Raw genomic sequence first — 21,920 nt, 5'->3', positions numbered from 1 at the left:
CAGTAGGTGCCAGTCTATCTCAACACTGTGGTGTCCAGGGTCACAGAGACCTGTTGCTGCCTTCATAGACATAATAGATAGCTTGTTGTTGACGGTCCAATCTGCGTAAACAGACATCTGTGTCTCCAGACTAGAACATGCTGACAATAACACCTCCATGGGTAAAGACATTCTCTGTGACTCATTCTGGGCGTGTAGTATTTGTGCTGTTATCTTGGGGTTTAAAGTCGATCCACCAGGATGAGTTGGGCAGAATGTGAGACCGACTCAGGCACTTCTGATGAACTTTGAGAGTGTCTCTAATTCTATTTGGCATCAATAAATAATACAGCATCAGACATCAGAGGCTCCTGAACACTTTCTGAACTCCTGACCTTTGACCTTTGACTTCAGCAAATTCTCCACAACAGTATTGACCAATCGCGTTTGAGTGTTGGAGTCCAGTAAAGCCCGCCTCTGTGTGTGTGTGTGTGTGTGTGTGTGCAGACACTGAGCGCGCTCTGCAGGTCATGGAGGCGTGTCAGGCCGGAGCTGCTGAAGGGGTCAAAGGTCGCGCAGAAAAGCTGCTGAACATCTTCCAGAGTGACCTGTTCCAGGCTCTGCTGGGTAACATGCATGTTCAACACACACACACACACACACACACACACACACACACACACAGATGAGGGGCATTTCACATTATACTAAAACGCCTTAACCGCGTCGCCTACGCCTGCATGAAGACTGAGAAATACTCATTCGTACAGTACATTCGTACTCGTATTGCGAGTACACCAAATAATGAAGGTGACGGTGATCAGTGCCATGTCACCTCAGGTGACGCTCGTCTCAATGTACAAATAATTATTGACTTTATCATGACGAGTTTTGAGTCTAACAGCTGCTTCTTGGACGGCGTTAGCAACAGACCGTTAATCTGGACTTGATGATGTCATCAGTGTGACATCACAGACACATCACAGCGCCATGATTGGACGAGATCTTAACACCACATGTGAGGGATTAGTGTGTGTGTGTGTGTGTGTTTAACTCTGCTCTCATTGGTCAATTTAAAGTTTATTAAATCAAAGCAAACATTCAATTAAAAGAATTTAATGAACAGATCAGGAAACAAATATAACATCAGGATTATAGATTATTATTCTATTGTTATTATAGATTATTGTTATATTATTATTATAGATTATTATGTTATATTGTTATTATAGATTATTATGTTATATTGTTACTATAGATTATTGTTATATTGTTATTATAGATTATGATTCTATTGTTATTATAGATTATTGTTCTATTGTTATTATAGATTATTATGTTATATTGTTATTATAGATTATTGTTATATTGTTATTATAGATTATTATGTTATATTGTTATTATAGATTATTGTTATATTGTTATTATAGATTATTATGTTATATTGTTATTATAGATTATTCTATATTTTATATAGATTATTATGTTTATTTTTTAAGATTATGTCTTGTTATTATAGATTATTATGTTATATGGTTATTATCGATTATTGTTATATTTATTCAGATCTTATGTTATATGTTTTGTATATTATTAGTTATATTGTTATTATAGCTTATTGTTATTTGTATTATATATAAGATGTTATTATTGTTATATAGTTTTGTTATATTATTAGATATTAATTCTGTTATCTTGTTCTTATAGATTATTGTTATTATTATTAATTATAGATCTATTTTTATCTTGTTATTGTATATACTTGTGATATTGTTATTATAGATTAAGTTATATATTATTATGATTATTATTTATATTGTTCTTGTATATAATTGTGAGATTGTTATTATAGATTATTGTTATATTTTTAGTATAGTATTATTATTTATATTGTTATTGTATATTATTGTGATGTCTTATGATTTTGTATATTATTATTATAGATTATTCTTTTATATTGTTATGTATATAATTGTGTTATATGTATTCTAGCTTATTGTTATATTGTGATTATAGATTATTGTATATTGTTATTATATATAATTATGTATATTGTTCATTTAGATTATGTTATATTGTTATTGTTGTGGAGGACATACAGGAGTTCTATGAGTGACGGTGGGTGAGAACCAGACAACAAGCCGACCACACAACACTGGAAGGTTCGTACACACACAACACCAACACCACAACTTCCTGTCCGCCTCTCTCTCTCTCTCTATCCACATGGCACCCCATCGCTGTTACCTAGAACCGCTTGCCACAGCATTACCTGGGCCACAGCTGCCATAACACCATGGCAACGAGCCCTGCCCCCTCCTCCGCCCCGCCGCCCCCCCAAAAAGAAAAAACACCACCAGTTTTTCGTCATTTGCCCCCCCCCCCCCTCTCTCTCTCTCTCTCTCTCCTCGCTCGCCCGTGCTGACCCGACGGGGGAAAGAAGAGGAGAGCGAGCGGGCGAGCGAGGACAGACAGACAGACAAACGGGGGAGAGAGAGAGAGAGAGAGAGAGAGAGAGAGGGGGGAGGGCGACAAAGAGAGAGATCGAGCATGAGTGTGTGAGTGTGTGTGTGTGTGGAGATGTGTGTGTGTGAGTGTGTGTGTGTGTGAGTGTGTGTGTGTGGATATGGACTGCCTCTGCATTGTCACCACCAAGGTAAGAGCAGACCGCCCGCACGCACACGCTAAAACACACACACACGGTTTACGGGGACACGCATGAACGTCCTCATAAAGCATGTCTGTGTGTGTGTGTGTGTGTGTGTCCTCATAAACCAAAGTCAGGTTTTGTATGTGTGCATGTGCATGTGTGTGTGTGTCATGTTTTCATTGACTACCCTTCTCTCTCTCACACACACACTCTGTCTCTCTTCACGTGTGTGTGTGTGTGTGTGTGTGTGCCCATGTTAGCATGTATGTTAGCTCAGGTTATCTGTAGCCTGTAGGTAGCTGTTAGCATGACCCGGCACATGTCTCATGTGAATAGACACATGTGTTTTTCAGACAGGTCACGTGACTCAGAGTATAAAGTATGAAATATTAGCCGTCTAATAATGAGCAACAGGTCGCGTGTTGTTGGCGTGTCACAAACTGCACTGTCACTCTGATCTGTTGCATTCTGCTCGGGAAACGAGCTGCTGTCGTCGTTCATTGACGAGGAAGACGAACAGATCGTCATGAAACCAAATGAATAAAGTTCATGACTGTCTGATGACTGTCCATGACCGTCAGGTCACGTGTTATTTTACCATGGATGGAGCATGTGCAAACATGATGACGAGATAATAATGCTACAAAACAAAAGAGATTATCTAAAGTTTACAAAAGTTATATTGTCATCTTCATAAAAGTTATCGTCTCTTTCCCACGAGGTTTGTTAGGACGTCACTGGTAAGATGTATGACTCCATAATAAAAATATAAATATCATTTCACTGCCACACCGACTACTGCATGTCATATTCATACGTTTAATATCTGATAAATTCACATATATGTACATTGGTACATATATGTTGTGGTTTGAGGGAGTGAAGGGCTTGACCAACAACCAGGACAAACAACTGTGTGCAGCTTCAGTCAAATATTTACAGGTGTATTATCTCTGGTTTGGTCACATTTGTTAACAGGTGTATTATCTCTGGTTTGGTCACATTTGTTTACAGGTGTATTATCTCTGGTTTGGTCGTATATATTTACAGGTGTATTATCTCTGGTTTGGTCACATTTGTTTACAGGTGTATTATCTCTGGTTTGGTCACATATGTCTACAGGTGTATTATCTCTGGTTTGGTCATATATGTTTACAGGTGTATTATCTCTGGTTTGGTCATATATATTTACAGGTGTATTATCTCTGGTTTGGTCATATATATTTACAGGTGTATTATCTCTGGTTTGGTCATATATATTTACAGGTGTATTATCTCTGGTTTGGTCATATATATTTACAGGTGTATTATCTCTGGTTTGGTCATATATATTTACAGGTGTATTATCTCTGGTTTGGTCATATATATTTACAGGTGTATTATCTCTGGTTTGGTCATATATATTTACAGGTGTATTATCTCTGGTTTGGTCATATATATTTACAGGTGTATTATCTCTGGTTTGGTCATATATATTTACAGGTGTATTATCTCTGGTTTGGTCATATATATTTACAGGTGTATTATCTCTGGTTTGGTCATATATATTTACAGGTGTATTATCTCTGGTTTGGTCATATATATTTACAGGTGTATTATCTCTGGTTTGGTCATATATATTTACAGGTGTATTATCTCTAGTTTGGTCACATTTGTTTACAGGTGTATTATCTCTGGTTTGGTCATATATGTTTACAGGTGTATTATCTCTAGTTTGGTCATATATGTTTACAGGTGTATTATCTCTAGTTTGGTCATATATGTTTACAGGTGTATTATCTCTGGTTTGGTCGTATATATTTACAGGTGTATTATCTCTGGTTTGGTCACATTTGTTTACAGGTGTATTATCTCTGGTTTGGTCATATATATTTACAGATGTATTATCTCTGGTTTGGTCTTATATGTTTACAGGTGTATTATCTCTGGTTTGGTCATATATGTTTACAGGTGTATTATCTCTAGTTTGGTCATATATATTTACAGGTGTATTATCTCTGGTTTGGTTATATATATTTACAGGTGTATTATCTCTGGTTTGGTTATATATATTTACAGGTGTATTATCTCTGGTTTGGTTATATATATTTACAGGTGTATTATCTCTGGTTTGGTTATATATATTTACAGGTGTATTATCTCTGGTTTGGTTATATATATTTACAGGTGTATTATCTCTGGTTTGGTTATATATATTTACAGGTGTATTATCTCTGGTTTGGTTATATATATTTACAGGTGTATTATCTCTGGTTTGGTTATATATATTTACAGGTGTATTATCTCTGGTTTGGTCGTATATATTTACAGGTGTATTATCTCTGGTTTGGATATATATATTTACAGGTGTATTATCTCTGGTTGGGTTATATATATTTACAGGTGTATTATCTCTGGTTTGGTCATATATGTTTACAGGTGTATTATCTCTGGTTTGGTCGTATATATTTACAGGTGTATTATCTCTGGTTTGGTCATATATGTATATAATGTATATGTTATGTATATAACACAGTGACACTCAGGAACAGTTCGGGGTTCAGTATCTTGCTCAAGGACACTTCATGAGACTGGAGGAGCCGGGAATCGAACCAGCGCTTATCTGATTAGTGGACGACCCGCTCTACCTTCTGCTGCCCCCCTATTTATCTGTTGTGAACATTTCAAACTGTAGATATATGAGGCGTGTTTGACAGTGTGTGTAGAGTAGCGTGTGCAGCTCTGCGGGCCACATGTCAGTCAGAAACACGCATGTAAACACAGACTGTAATTATCAGCCAGGCAGACTTCCAGCAACACGTCAACACACTTTACACAGAGACGTATTTATAGATGACGTTCATGCTCTGAAACTGATCTGAAGTCAGCTCACTGTGAGGTCAGAGGTCACGACATCACACGAGGTCATGACATCACATGAGGTCACAACATCACACAAGGTCACGACATCACATGAGGTTATGACATCACGACGAGTCATTGTCATGTCTTTTAATGGTGAGTGAGTTTCATACACTTCAGACACTTTGAACTGGTTTGGTTATATATGTTTACAGGTGTATTATTACACAGGTGTGAGGGGTTTTAAAGATGTTTGAAGGGTTCTTAAAGATGTTTGAGGGGGTCTTGAAGATATCTGAAGGGTCTTGAAGATGTTTGTGGAGTTCTTGAAGATGTTTGAGGGGGTCTTGACGATGTTTGAGAGGTTCTTGAAGATGTTTGAGGGGGTCTTGAAGATGTCTGAGGGGTCTTGAAGATGTCTGAGGGGTCTTGAAGATGTTTGAGAGGTTCTTGAAGATGTTTGAGGGGGTCTTGAGAATATCTGAGGGGTCTTGAAGATGTTTGTGGAGTTCTTGAAGATGTTTGAGGGATTCTTGAAGTTGTTTGAGGGGGTCTTGAAGATGTTTGTGGAGTTCCTGAAGATGTCTGAGGGTTTTTAAGATGTTTGAGGGGGTCTTGGAGATGTTTGAGGGGTTCTTGAAGTTGTTTGAGGAGGTCTTGAAGATATCTGAGGGGTCCTGAAGATGTTTGAGGGGTTTTTAAGATGTTTGCGGGGGTCTTGGAGATGTTTGTAGAGTTCTTGAAGATGTTTGAGGGGGTTCTTGAAGTTGTTTGTGGAGTTCTTGAAGATGTCTGAGGGGTCTTTAGGATGTTTGTGGGGTTCTTGAAGATGTCTGAGGGTTTTTAAGATGTTTGAGGGGGTCTTGGAGATGTTTGAGGGGTTTTTGAAGTTGTTTGAGGAGGTCTTGAAGATATCTGAGGGGTCCTGAAGATGTTTGAGGGGTTTTAAGATGTTTGAGGGGGTCTTGGAGATGTTTGTGGAGTTCTTGAAGATGTTTGAAGGGGGTTCTTGAAGTTGTTTGAGGGTATCTTGAAGATGTCTGAGGGGTCTTGAAGATCTTTGTGAAGTTCTTGAAGATGTCTGGGGGGTCTTGAAGATGTTTACGGAGTTCCTTGAAGATGTCTGGGGGTTCTTGAAGATGTCTGAGGGTCTTGAAGATGTCTCTGGGTTTTTAAGGTGTTTGAGGGGGTCATGGAGATGTTTGATGGGTTCTTGAAGTTGTTGGAGGGGGTCTTGAAGATGTCGGGGGGTTTTGAAGATGTTTGAGGGGTTCTCAAAGATGTTTGTGGAGTTCCTGAAGATGTTTGGGGGTTCTTGAAGATGATTGAGGGGGTCTGGAAGATGAATTTGAAATGTCTTTCCAGAGGTCCTCGAGTCCTTGGGGACGTTTAAGAGATACATGATTTCAGAAAACATTTGTAGGCGGCTCCATCAGCTGCTCCGAGTTCCTGGTAAGAAGAGGTCATGTTACTCAGGTCTGTCTGTCTCCCTCTGCCTGTCTCTCTCTCTCTCTGCCTGTCCTCTCTCTCTGCCTGTCTCTCTCTCTCTGCCTGTCTCTCTCTCTCTCTGCCTGTCCTCTCTCTCTCTGCCTGTCTCTCTCTCTCTCTGCCTGTCTCTCTCTCTCTCTCTGCCTGTCTCTCTCTCTCTCTCTCTCTCTCTCTGCCTATCTCTCTGCCTGTCTCTCTCTCTCTCTCTCTCTCTGTCTCTCTCTGCCTGTCTCTCTCTCTGCCTGTCCTCTCTCTCTCTCTCTCTCTCTGCCTGTCTCTCTCTCTCTCTCTCTCTCTCTGTCTGTCTCTCTCTGCCTGTCTCTCTCTCTGTCTGTCTCTCTTTATGAATCGAGGCTGGCTCCTCCTCTGTTCAGTGATGTCAGTTGCCAGGCAACGGAGGCTCTCAGGGCCTTCTTGCTACTATGGTAACCGCATCACCATCTCTGCCTCTCATTCTCTCTATCCTCCCCCTCATCTCTCCTTCCTCCCTTCTTTCCTCCCTTCCTTCCTTCTCTCTCTTTCGAATTGAAATGAGTCTTTAGGTCACCTTGATGTGTGTGTGTGTGTGTGTGTGTGTGTGTGGTGATGTCATGGCCTAATAACCAATCAGAAGGGTCTAATCTAAGTAATCAAAGTCCTTGAGGGGTTCTGGAGGTATTTGAGGGGGTTCTGGAGATCCTTGAAGGGGTTCTGGAGGTATTTGAGGGGGTTCTCAAGATCCTTGAGGGGTTCTGGAGATCCTTGAAGGGGTTCTGGAGATCCTTGAGGGGTTCTGGAGAACCTTGAAGGGATTCTGGAGATTCTTGAGAGGGTTTTGGATACTGCCAACATTGTTCATTGTCAACACCACTGAGGGGGTTTGGAAAGGTCCTTGAATCTCTTTATGTGGATCATGGAGAATGTTGACTAACAGCTGATGTGATCTGTGTCCCTGCAGAAGTATCGTTACCAAGACGATGAGACTCCACCTGTCGACCCCAGCCCCGGTCACATGACCCACGGACGCAGTACTGAGCTGAGCCACGCACACCTGGACGGATACACACACCCTGCTGCACTCACTGTAGGCACACACACACACACACACACACACACACACACACACACTGCACTACACTTACCAGAATTCAAGAGGTTTGAAGGGAGGCACATGAGGCACATGTCCTTGAAAAGATTCAAGAGGTGGAGTCCTTGAGAAGGTCTGAGACTATCTAAGGCTGCTTGTGAAGAGCCTTGAGAGGTTCTTGAGGAGGATCTGGACACATGGAAGGGTTAAGAGGTCCTGGAGTCCTTGAAAAGATTTGAGAGATGCTTGAGAAGGTTCCAGGGGTCAATGAAGACTTTTGCATGGTCAATGAGGATGACCTAGGGGTTATTGAGGAGATTCCAGGTCCTGGAGAGGTTTGTGAGATCATTGAGCAGGTTTTAAAGCTCTTTGATGAGGCTTGAGAGGTTCTGGGGTCCTTGGGGACATTTAGGAGATCCTTGAACAAAATCTTTGGAGGGTTAGTCTTCCAGGGTTCCAGGTTAGTGCTTGGTAGAGTTTGCAGTGCCAACAGCAGTGAGGAGGTTCTCATGGTCTTGCAGAAGGTTGTGGGGTTCCTTGATAAGAGTTTAGAGGTCTGTGTGGACCTTTGTGTCCTTGAGGAGGTTGTGAGACCAGAGTGTGAGTGTGAAGCAAGTTCATGCTTTGACCAACAGGAGGCAGCGCATGAGGAGAAACACCTCAGTCTGTTCTTATTATGAAGCTCTTCTAGTTCTACGAGCAGAACCAGGTTCTGGACTCTACAAACTGAGCTACGAGGTTTGTGGAGTTCTGAGGAGGTTCCAGGTGTTCTTGCCAAGGTCTTGGGTCCAGGAGGAGTTTTGAGAGGCATTTGAGAAAACTCTTTGATGGTTCAGAGGTCCACAGGGAGGTTCTAGATGTCTTTGGGACCACTGAATGTTCTGCTGGTCTAACTTATATCTTAGACTTCAAAAGCATGTGGGGGCCAATGAGGAGGTTCCAGGGGTCATTGAGCAGGTTCCAGGGTTCTTGGGAAGTTTTTTGAGTTCCTTGAGGAGATTGTAAGGTCTCTGAGAAAATTCCTGATGTCCTTGAGCTGATTCATGAGATCCTTGAGAGACTCTACGTTGAAGATCATTCAGACGGCTGAACGCTCGTGTAACCCTGATCTGTGATCAGTCGACTCAGCAGGTCTGAGGTCAGCTAACACACACACGCACACACACAGACACACACACACACACACACACACTCAGCGTGGGCTGCGTCGCTCTCTGCCTTTCTTTTTTTTAATCATTTAACTCAGCCGTCACCACGGCAACAATGAGAATGGGAGGGAGGCGGGGAGAATACATGAGTGTGGAGGGATGGGGGGCTGCTGTTACCATGGCAACAAGCCTGTGTGTGTGTGTGTGTGTGTGTGTGTGTGTGTGTGTGTCTCTCTCTTTCTCTGTCGGCCAGCGGCCAAGTGACATCACAGAGGGGAGGGGATTCCTTCAGAGAGAGAGAGAGAGAGAGAGAGAGAGAGAGACAGAGAGAGAGCGAGAGAGAGGGAGAGAGACAGAGAGAGAGAGACAGGCAGAGAGAGAGAGAGCGAGAGAGAGGGAGAGAGACAGAGAGAGAGACAGGCAGAGAGAGAGAGACAGAGAGAGAGACAGGCAGAGAGAGAGAAAGAGAGAGAGAGAGAGAGAGAGAGACAGGCAGAGAGAGAGACAGGCAGAGAGAGAGAGAGAGAGAGACAGGCAGAGAGAGAGACAGGGAGAGAGAGAGAGAGGGGTTGCTGTGCGGTGGAGCGTCAGGAGGGTCGAGCAGCGAGCGGAGGAGGAGGAGGATGAAGGAGGGATGACAGAGGGCGAGTGATAAACAGCCTCTCTCTCTTTCTTTTCGGTCGATTCGTTTCATCTCACGGACGATTCTCTGCGTTTGTCTCGTCGTTCTCGTCCTTTATCTCTCTCTCTGTCCGGATGAACGAGGGATGACACACGAGTGATGAGCCCAGCTGTCAATCATCATGTCTGAGGAGCGACACCTCACGAGCTCGGTGGGGTTCTGCTGAGCGCCGCACGTCTCTCGGTTCTGGTTCTGTTTGGTTCTGAATTATTCATCCGCCACTCCATCAGTCTTTATGTAACAACCTGAGAGAGAGAGACAGGCAGAGAGAGAGACAGGCAGAGGGAACAGGAAGTGATGTTTGTGTCCGTGTGGTACGCCAAGAAGATGGGAAGAAGATTCATCAACAACGTGAGGCGAGCGAAGAGACACAGGCAGAGGATGATGGTAGGAACTTCTCATTAGCATGTGATTGGCTCTGTGTAGGAGGGGGAGGGGCCTGTAGTCTAACCAATCATGTTGTGACAAGGACACCTGCCCCTGTCAGGAGGCGGGACTAATGCTCACTGCTCTGATTGGGCTACGTTCAGCGTTTGTTTTTGTAGCGCGTGCATGCCGTAGGTCACAGGTTGGGGTCACAGGTCACAGGTCGGGGTCAGAGGTCAGAGCTAACTTTAGTTAGCTTCAAATGAAGTTAGCATCCACGCGATGTTTTCCTTTGATTGCGTTAGCTTACGCTTTGTAGCCTCCTGACTTTTGCTGTTAGCACTGTTAGCTTCCAGGCTGTTAGCGTTACCTGGAGTTAGCAACAAAACCTTTAGCTTAGCTTCATTAAGCTAACACACTATTAGCCGTTAACATGGTGCAGATTACTGTCGAATGTCTGTGACAGTCTTGACCAATCACGTTCACTCCTCCCATCCTTTAAACTCCGTCAGTTGTCGTTGACCTGATGACGGCGTCCGTCCAGAGGTCGTTGACGTGTCAGTCAGAGGGGTGGAGCTACTGAGCGACGGACATCTTAAAACCCCGAGATCATCTCCAGTGGACTCCTGTTCCCCGAACATCAAGTATCTTAGACTTAAGTTAGACTTTAATCTTAGACTTAAGTTAGACTTTTATCTGAACATAAGTTAGACTTTAATCTTAGACTTAATTTAGACTTTTATCTGGACATAAATTAGACTTTAATCTGGACTTAAATTAGACTTTTATCTGAACATAAGTTAGACTTTAATCTTAGGCTTAAGTTAGACTTTTATCTGGACATAAGTTAGACTTTTATCCGGACATAAGTTAGACTTTAATCTGGACTAAATTTAGACTTTTATCTGGATTTAAATTAGACTTTAATCTGGATTTAAGTTGGACTTTAATCTGGACTTAAATTAGACTTTTATCTGAACATAAGTTAGACTTTAATCTGGATTTAATTTAGACTTTTATCTGGATTTAAATTAGACTTTAATCTGGATTTAAGTTGGACTTTAATCTGGATTTAAATTAGACTTTTATCTGAACATAAATTAGACTTTAATCTTAGACTTAAGTTAGACTTTTATCTGGACATAAGTTAGACTTTTATCTGGACTTAATTTAGACTTTTATCTGGACTTAAGTTAGACTTTAATCTGGACTTAAATTAGACTTTTATCTGGACATAAGTTAGACTTTAATCTTAGACTTAAGTTAGACTTTTATCTGAACATAAGTTAGACTTTTATCTGGACTTAATTTAGACTTTTATCTGGACATAAGTTAGACTTTTATCTGGATTTAAGTTAGACTTTTATCTGGACATAAATTAGACTTTAATCTGGACATAAGTTAGACTTTTTTCTGGACATAAGTTAGACTTTTATCTGGACTGAAATTAGACTTTTATCTGGACTTAAATTAGACTTTAATCTGGACATAAGTTAGACTTTTATCTGGACATAAGTTAGACTTTTATCTGGATCTAAATTAGACTTTTATCTGGACATAAATTAGACTTTTATCTGGACATAAATTAGACTTTAATCTATTAGGCTTTAATCTGGTTTTAAATTAGACTTTAATCTGGTCTTAAATTAGACTTGAATCTGGTTTTAAATTAGACTTTAAGCTGGTCTTAAATTAGACTTTAAGATGGTCTTAAATTAGACTTTAAGCTGGTCTTAAATTAGACTTTAAGCTGGTCTTAAATTAGACTTTAATGGACTTTTACTGGATTTAGGTTAGACTTTTTTCTCTAGACAGAGAGAGAGACAGACTCAGAGTCTTTAATTAATGCACAGAGCTGTGACAGCCTGTCTCTCTCTCTCTCTGTTATATAACTGTGTTGAAGCTCGCTCTCCTCCAGAGAACTCAGGGAAGTCGACTGTGCTGCACTGTGACAGCTCTGCACACCTTCAGGACCAAGCAGACAGACAGACAGACAGACAGGCAGACAGGCAGACACGCAGACAGACAGACAGACAGACAAACAGACAGACAGACAGACGGGCAGACAGACAGACAGGCAGACAGACAAACAGACAGACAAACAGACAGGCAGACAGACAGACAGACAGACAGACAGGCAGACAGACAGACAGACAGACAGACAGACAGACAGGTTTGGCCTCATTACAAACTGATTCTGTTGGTCTCGTTTGTTTGATGATTTTGGCGTGTTGGAGCTGGAAGTAGAGCTCATGAAAAAACCCTCAGGTAGGGAGAGACTTGTCGTGGATGTTGATTGGAAGCCAATAATGATGTTGAGCTAGCATCAGCATCTACCTTCCAGTGACCACGTCCAGACCAGAACCGGACAGAACCAGCAGTGTCCAGTCTAACAGTGAACACAGCGACAGAAACTTAATATATTTTTATGTTAAACAAACAGGAAGTGATGTAATGGTCATGTTGTAGAGCTGATGACTGTGTGCAAGAGATGACGAGAGAGAGAGATGTGGTTGCTATAGCTACAGTTACAGTTGCCTTGGTAACCGACCCCCTGAGGGCTGAACAGCTGTTACCATGGAGTTGCCGTGGAGACGAGCAGTCAGCAGAGAGATGCTGGATGTGATTAAAACTTGAAACTGTTTTTACAGATGAACGGATCAGAGGGAGAGCTGGAGTACGAAGAGATCACACTGGAGAGGGTGAGAGACACACACACACACACACACACACACACACACATCTTTAAACACAGCCAGGTTATTTTTAGCTCCGCCCGGGTATTTTAGGAAACATTTGAGAGCGTCTACAGAACAACGTGTTCTCTCTGGAGGCCCAACATCCAGTTACCTTAGCTTAGCTTAGCTTAGCTTAGCTTAGCTTAGCATAAAGAACAGTCGGCATCATGTTGTCTGTTAACATGCTAACATGTTATAGCTAAGCTAAGCTAAGCTAAGCTAAGCTAACTAGCTGCAGATTTAGAGTGGAATCAACATCTGAACTGATCTGGAAGTGTTCCAGACTCCCAGGTTCCCTGAACTACACACCAGGTAACAATATGTGTGTGTGTGTGTGTGTGTGTGTGTGTGTGTGTGTTCAGGGGAACTCTGGTTTGGGATTCAGCATCGCAGGAGGAACTGATAATCCTCACATTGGAGACGACCCATCTATCTTCATCACCAAGATCATCCCTGGAGGAGCCGCCGCCCAAGACGGACGCCTCAGGTACACACACACACACACACACACACACACACACACACACACACTCACACACACTCACACACACTCTAACTTAAACCCCCCTCTCTCTGTTCAGGGTGAACGACAGCATCGTATTCGTTAACGACGTGGACGTGCGTGAGGTCACTCACTCCATCGCCGTGGAGGCGCTGAAGGAGGCGGGGCCTGTCGTCAGGCTGTATGTCCTGCGGCGACGCCCACCGAGCGAACGCGTCACACAGATCAAACTGATGAAAGGACCCAAAGGTCAGAAGAACCTAGAACCTCATGGTGCTGATAGGAACGTTCTTTACGTTGTTCAAAGAACAAAAAAGTTCTCCACAGACCTTAAAACATTTACAGGTCTGTGGATCTAACATGTTGCAGAACCTTTCTGGTTCTTTATAATTTGTTAGAACTTTAGAGAATCCTTTTGATGATCAAAGTTCTCCTGTGTTTCTGCAGAACCTTTGCACTGCCTTTAAGGACCCTGTTAGAAATGTTCCCGTTTAATTTAACACCAGAACTTTCATTAGGTTCTCTAAAAACTTGTACGTACCTCAGAACCTTGGTGCTGCCTTGGAGAACCTGTTAGACAAGATCTCCAGTGTTTCTGCAGAAGAACTGAAGGTTCTTAAACCGTCTGGTTCTGTCCCTGTGTGGTCCAGGTCTGGGCTTCAGTATAGCTGGCGGCGTGGGGAACCAACACGTTCCTGGAGACAACAGCATCTACGTCACCAAGATCATCGAGGGTGGAGCGGCGCACCGCGATGGACGGCTCCAGATCGGGGACAAAATACTGGCAGTAAGAAAAGAAGAATTTGAATGTTCATGGTGTTCGTCCACAGGGTTCTACACTCACCTGACCTTTGACCCGGCAGGTGAACCACAACTCTCTGGAGGACGTCCTGCACGAAGACGCCGTGTCGGCCCTGAAGAACACCGGGGAGGTGGTCTACCTGAAGGTGGCCACGCCCAGCTCGCAGTACATCCACCCAGCTGATCGATACAGCCCGCCCGACCTCACCAGCTGTACGCACTCTCACCTTCTGCTTCAGTCCACGGCGGCCTGCAGGGGGCGCTAACAGGACCTCCAGTCTCACGTGTCCTTCATTTCTCTGCAGCCTACATGGAGCCGGACTACATGTGTGATTACCCACAAGCCCTCCCTCCTCCGTCACCACGACGATACTCACCTATCCCCCGCGGCATGATGGGAGAGGACGATTACTCCCGGGAGCCTCGTCGGGTCGGCGTCCAGCGCGGCTCCACCGGGCTGGGCTTCAACATCGTGGGTGGAGAGGACGGAGAGGGGATCTTCATCTCCTTCATCCTGGCAGGAGGACCAGCTGACCTGAGCGGAGAGCTCAGGAAGGGAGACCAGATCCTCAGTGTGAGTACACAGACCGGATCCTCGGTGCGAGTACACAGACCGGATCCTCGGTGCGAGTACTCAGACCAGATCCTCAGTGTGAGTACACAGACCAGATCCTCAGTGTGAGTACACAGACCGGATCCTCGATCCTCGGTGTGAGTACACAGACCGGATCCTCGGTGTGAGTACACAGACCGGATCCTCGATCCTCAGTGTGAGTACACAGACCGGATCCTCGGTTTGAGTACACAGACCTGATCCTCGGTGTGAGTACACAGACCGGATCCTCGATCCTCAGTGTGAGTACACAGACCTGATCCTCGGTTTGAGTACACAGACCTGATCCTCAGTGTGAGTACACAGACCTGATCCTCGGTGTGAGTACACAGACCGGATCCTCGTTGTGAGTACACAGACCTGATCCTCGGTGTGAGTACTCAGACCGGATCCTCGGTGTGAGTACACAGACCGGATCCTCGATCCTCGATCCTCGGTGTGAGTACACAGACCGGATCCTCGTTGTGAGTACTCAGACCGGATCCTCGGTGTGAGTACACAGACCGGATCCTCGGTGTGAGTACACAGACCGGATCCTCGGTGTGAGTACACAGACCTGATCCTCGGTGCGAGTACTCAGACCGGATCCTCGGTGCGAGTAACTGGCGTCTGGTTGCATCTCCATGGTAACCCTGGATGTGACAGTAGAGGTTTGTGTTCAGGTGTTAAACTTTATTAGAACTTCCTCTTCCTGTACACAAGACAGCAGCTCCATGTTCAACCTCACTCACTGTAATCTGTGTGTGTGTGTGTGTGTGTGTGTGCAGGTGAACGGTGTGGATCTCAGGTATGCGACACACGAACAGGCAGCAGCAGCTCTGAAGAACGCTGGACAGACTGTTACCATAGTAGCACAGTACAGACCTGAAGGTGAGCACGCACACACACACACACACACACACACACACACACACACACACATTACCTTCACCTTGTGTGTGTGTGTGTGTGTGTGTGTGTGTGTGTGTGTGTGTGTGCAGAGTACAGCCGTTTTGAAGCAAAGATCCACGACCTGAGAGAGCAGATGATGAACAGCTCGTCTGGAAGTCTGAGAGCCAACCGGAGCTTCTACGTCAGGTAACCTGTGTCAGCTCACCTGAGTCAGGTGACCCCTGTCAGCTCACCTGAGTCAGGTGACCCCTGTCAGCTCACCTGAGTCAGGGGACCCCTGTCAGCTCACCTGACTCAGGTGACCCCTGTCAGCTCCCCTGTGCATGTATCTGAGCACTAACGCGGTGACTGTGGGTGTTTCAGGGCTCTGTTTGACTACGATAAGCAGTGGGACTGTGGCGTCCTGTCACAGGCGCTGGACTTTAACTTCGGGGAGGTTCTTCACGTGATGGACAGCGCCGATGACGAGTGGTGGCAGGCCAGACGGGTGAACCAGCAGGGGGAGCTGGAGGAGCTGGGCTACGTCCCGTCCAAACACAGGTTCATGTAACACACACACACACACATACACACACACACACAGTCACAGAGCTGCAGTGCTGTCTGCTCACACACCATGTGTGTGTGTGTTTGTGTTTCAGAGTGGAGAGGAAGGAGTGGTCACGTCTGAAGAGCAAAGGTGACTCAAAGCACACAGCATGGAAACATGTTCATCACGTGTTCGCTCTGTAACCGTCTGCTCTCTCCTCACAGGACGAGAAGGATTCGTTCACAGCTACGAGCTCATCACTCAGATCGAAGGTCAGTGCTTTAACCTTTGACCTCTGTGTCAGTCCATGTTGTCCAGGTCAGACCTGCACCCATGACTGAACACGACTGAACACGAGTGAACACGAGTGAACATGAGTGAATATGACTGAACATGACTGAACACGACTGAACACGAGTGAACATGACTAAACATGACTGAACACGAGTGAACACGAGTGAACATGACTAAACATGACTGAACATGACTGAACATGAGTGAACATGACTGAACACGAGTGAACACGAGTGAACACAACATGACTAAACATGAGTGAAAGTGACTGAACACGAGTGAACACGACTAAACACGAGTGAACATGAGTGAACACGACTGAACATGACTGAACACGAGTGAACATGACTGAACACGACTGAACACGAGTGAACATGACTAAACATGACTAAACATGACTGAACACGAGTGAACATGAGTGAACATGACTGAACACGAGTGAACATGAGTGAACATGACTGAACACGAGTGAACACGAGTGAACACAACATGACTGAACACGAGTGAAAGTGACTGAACATGACTAAACATGAGTGAAAGTGACTGAACACGAGTGAACACGACTGAACATGACTGAACATGACTGAACACGACTGAACACGACTCAACACGAGTGAACACGACTGAACACAACATGACTGAACGTGAGTGAACGTGACAGAACACGACTGAACACGACTGAACACGAGTGAACATGACTGAACACGAATGAACATGACTGAACATGACTGAACACGACTGAACACGACTGAACATGACTGAACACGAGTGAACATGACTAAACGCGAGTGAACATGACTGAACACGACTGAACACGACTGAACACGACTGAACACGACTAAACACGACTAAACATGACTGAACACGAGTGAACATGACTAAACACGAGTGAACATGACTGAACACGACTGAACACGACTGAACACGACTGAACACGACTGAACACGACTGAACACGACTGAACATGACTGAACACGACTGAACATGACTGAACACGACTGAACATGACTGAACACGAGTGAACACGACTGAACACGACTGAACACGAGTGAACACGACTGAACACGACTGAACACGAGTGAACACGACTGAACACGACTGAACACGACTGAACACGACTGAACACGACTGAACACGACTGAACACGACTGAACACGAGTGAACACGACTGAACACGACTGAACACGAGTGAACACGACTGAACACGACTGAACACGACTGAACACGAGTGAACATGACTGAACACGACTGAACACGAGTGAACACGACTGAACACGACTGAACACGACTGAACACGAGTGAACACGAGTGAACACGACTGAACACGAGTGAACACGACTGAACACGACTGAACACGAGTGAACACGACTGAACACGACTGAACACGAGTGAACACGACTGAACACGACTGAACACGACTGAACACGAGTGAACACGACTGAACACGAGTGAACACGACTGAACACGACTGAACACGACTGAACACGACTGAACACGACTGAACACGACTGAACACGACTGAACACGACTGAACACGACTGAACACGACTGAACACGACTGAACACGACTGAACACGACTGAACACGACTGAACATGACTGAACACGACTGAACACGACTGAACACGACTGAACACGAGTGAACATGACTGAACACGACTGAACACGACTGAACACGACTGAACACGACTGAACACGAGTGAACACGACTGAACACGACTGAACACGACTGAACACGAGTGAACACGAGTGAACACGAGTGAACATGACTGAACACGACTAAACACGACTGAACATGACTAAACACGAGTGAACATGACTGAACACGACTGAACACGAGTGAACATGACTGAACACGACTGAACATGACTGAACACGACTGAACACGACTGAACATGAGTGAACACGACTCAACACGAGTGAACACGACTGAACACGACTGAACACGACTGAACGTGACTGAACACGACTGAACACGACTGAACACGACTGAACGCGAGTGAACACGACTGAACACGAGTGAACACGAGTGAACACGAGTAAACACGAGTGAACACGAGTGAACACGAGTAAACACGACTGAACGCGACTGAACATGAGTGAACACGACTCAACACAAGTGAACACGACTGAACACGACTGAACACAAGTGAACACGACTGAACACGAGTGAACACGAGTAAACACGACTGAACGCGAGTGAACACGAGTGAACACGACTGAACACGAGTGAACATGAGTGAACACGAGTAAACACGAGTGAACACGAGTGAACACGACTGAACACGACTGAACACGAGTGAACACGAGTGAACACGACTGAACACGACTGAACACGAGTGAACACGAGTGAACACGACTGAACACGACTGAACACGAGTGAACACGACTGAACACGACTGAACACGAGTGAACACGAGTGAACGCGACTGAACACGACTGAACGCGACTGAACATGACTGAACACGACTGAACACGAGTGAACACGAGTAAACACGACTGAACACGAGTGAACACGAGTAAACACGACTGAACACGACTGAACACGACTGATCACGAGTGAACACGAGTGAACGCGACTGAACACGACTGAACGCGACTGAACACGAGTAAACACGAGTAAACACGACTGAACGCGAGTGAACACGAGTGAACGCGAGTAAACACGAGTGAACGCGACTGAACACGACTGAACACGAGTGAACATGAGTGAACGCGAGTAAACACGACTGAACGCGACTGAACATGACTGAACACGACTGAACACAAGTGAACACGACTGAACACGACTGAACGCGACTGAACACGACTGAACGCGACTGAACACGACTGAACACGACTGAACACGACTGAACACGAGTGAACACGAGTGAACACGACTCAACACAAGTGAACAGAACTGAACACAGAGCAGGTGGACTGATGTTTCCTGTCTCTCTGTCTGTAGTGGACTACGCTCGTCCCGTCATCATCTTGGGACCGACCAAAGATCGCGTCAATGACGACCTTCTGTCCGAGTTCCCCGACAAGTTCGGCTCGTGCGTCCCTCGTAAGTGTCCACATGCTAAAACAGGAAACAGGATGGACACAAACAGGAAGTGGCTGACGTGACTCTCTCTCTCCGCAGACACCACTCGTCCTCGCAGGGACTACGAGGCCGATGGGCGGGACTACCACTTTGTGTCGTCACGGGAACAGATGGAGCGCGACATCCAATCGCATCGCTTCATCGAGGCAGGGCAGTACAACAACCACCTGTACGGGACGTCGGTGCAGAGCGTCAGACAGGTGGCCGAGCAGGTGAGGCACGCCGGTTACCTTGGTGGTGATGATGCTTTTAGAGGTTACCATGGTGACGTTGTGTGTGTGTGTGTGTGTGTGTGTGTGTGTGTGTGTGTGTGTGTGTTCTGCAGGGGAAACACTGCATCCTGGACGTGTCAGCGAACGCAGTGAGGAGGCTGCAGGCGGCTCAGCTTCACCCCATCGCCATCTTCATCCGACCGCGATCCCTGGAGAACATCCTGTGAGTTAGTGAGGTCATCAGTGAGGTCATCAGTGACATCACATCAGGGAAGAGCAAATAACTGTGTGTGTGTGTGTGTGTGTGTGTGCAGGGATCTGAACAAGCGTCTGTCGGAGGATCAGGCGAGGAAAGCTCTGGATCGAGCCATCAAACTGGAACAAGACTTTCTGGAGTGTTTCACGGGTAGATGCGTTACATCAGTGTTACATTAACGTTACATTAATGTTTGTTATCCATTGAGGCTGTTGCTGATATTCACTGTATTTATTGGACTAACTGTAACGTGTGTGTGTGTGCAGCCATCGTGCACGGCGACAGCTTCGAGGAGGTGTATCACCTGGTCAAAGCCGTCATCGAGGAGCAGAGCGGCCCTTACATCTGGGTTCCCGCCCGCGACAGACTCTGATTGGCCGCCGGCAGCAGCTGAGGTTGCGGTTGTGACCCGACAGACGGCGAGCAGACGTTTGTCTTTTAACGTTTTTTTCTTTTTACGTTTTTTCTTTCTATGACGAGCGAGCACACCGATTGGACGCTGTCACCACGGCGACCAGGACAGCCTGTCTGTCTGCCAGAGGAAAAGAGAGAGAGAGTGAGACAGGTGGTTGATAGTGTGTATTCTCAGTAAATAATGAACCGGAGGACAGTAGAGTTCAGCTGAAGTATTTATATCATCCTACTTATTTATTTATCTATTTATTTATTGGTGTGTGTGTGTGTGTGTGTGTTTGTGTGTGTGTGTGTGTGTGTGTGTGTGTGTGTGTGTGTAGTGTACATAAAGACTTGTGTGGCTGTAAATAAAACGATGGGGCTCAAACACACAGTCTATTCAGGGCTTAAAGTATTAAGACTACAACACCCACAATCCCCCTCTGCCCGCAGCCACAGCACCCTGGATTCCCCCCTCCCCTCTCTGCTGGACTTCATCTCCCACAATCCCCTTCTCACCTAAAGGACAGTAGGAAAGAAGACGTCACCTGACCTCCTCTGATTATCACCTGACCATTACTAAGCCACGCCCCCTTTCAATATGTGCTCCAATCACAGTTGAGCAAGCCTTGAACAACTTCCTCCTTTCCTCAACTTAGATATGCTACATGTTAGCTACATGCTAGCTACATGTTAGCTACATGTTAGTTATATGTTAGCTCTGTGTTAGCTACATGTTAGCTACATGTTAGCTCTGTGTTAGCTACATGTTAGCTCAATGTTAGTTACATGTTAGCTCAGTGTTAGCCACATGTTAGCTCAATGTTAGCCACATGTTAGCTCAGTGTTAGCTACATGTTAGCCACATATTAGCTCAATGTTAGTTACATGTTAGCTCAGTGTTAGCTACATGTTAGCTCAGTGTTAGCCACATGTTAGCTCAGTGTTAGCCATATGTTAGCTCTGTGTTAGCCATATGTTAGCTCAGTGTTAGCTACACGTTAGCTCTGTGTTAGCCACATGTTAGCTCAGTGTTAGCCACATGTTAGCTCAGTGTTAGCCATATGTTAACTCAGTGTTAGTCACATGTTAGCTCAGTGTTAGCCACATGTTAGCTCTGTGTTAGCTACGTGTTAGCTACATGTTAGTGCGTCTGTGATGAAAATACAACCACACTTTGATGTTAGCTAACTAGCTAACTACCTCTCCAACGATTATGTCTATTAGCAAGCTAGTTAGCTAACACAAGCTAACTTAGCTTTCATCCTTTAACCATCTTCATAATGTAGTTTTCTGTTCAGCACAGACGAGCTAACATGTAGCTAACACGTAGCATATCTAAGTACAGAAAAGGAGGAAGTTGACCGGGGCTTGCTCGACTGTG

At 45.0% G+C, this 21,920-nt stretch overlaps 1 protein-coding gene across 3 annotated transcripts; it reads left to right on the top strand.

Annotated features, from left to right (window-relative positions):
• The first annotated feature begins 2,541 nt into the window (after positions 1-2,541).
• dlg4b (discs, large homolog 4b (Drosophila)) lies at positions 2,542-20,914 on the top strand. Of its 3 annotated transcripts, none has more exons than XM_019261028.2 (18): positions 2,542-2,635; positions 7,896-8,021; positions 12,872-12,922; positions 13,321-13,445; positions 13,540-13,709; positions 14,111-14,247; positions 14,324-14,474; positions 14,567-14,835; positions 15,642-15,744; positions 15,855-15,951; positions 16,129-16,305; positions 16,407-16,444; positions 16,519-16,566; positions 19,535-19,636; positions 19,715-19,887; positions 20,001-20,110; positions 20,202-20,293; positions 20,410-20,914. In XM_019261028.2, exons 1-18 carry the CDS (start codon positions 2,606-2,608, stop codon positions 20,514-20,516), a joined length of 2,106 nt encoding a protein of 701 aa, XP_019116573.2. In that variant the 5' UTR covers positions 2,542-2,605; the 3' UTR covers positions 20,517-20,914. The 3 variants fall into 3 exon arrangements, with proteins under 3 accessions (XP_019116573.2, XP_019116572.1, XP_019116574.1); XM_019261029.2 differs by lacking the exons at positions 2,542-2,635; positions 7,896-8,021 and adding exons at positions 10,138-10,241; positions 10,733-10,864; XM_019261027.2 differs by lacking the exons at positions 2,542-2,635; positions 7,896-8,021 and adding an exon at positions 10,093-10,241.
• Positions 20,915-21,920: the final 1,006 nt, after the last annotated feature.

Source organism: Larimichthys crocea, unplaced genomic scaffold (genome assembly GCF_000972845.2).
Source record: "Larimichthys crocea isolate SSNF unplaced genomic scaffold, L_crocea_2.0 scaffold224, whole genome shotgun sequence".
NCBI lineage: Eukaryota > Metazoa > Chordata > Actinopteri > Sciaenidae > Larimichthys > Larimichthys crocea.
The sequence above is the reverse complement of the archived record's forward strand: the minus strand, read 5'-3'. Positions and strand labels throughout refer to the sequence as shown.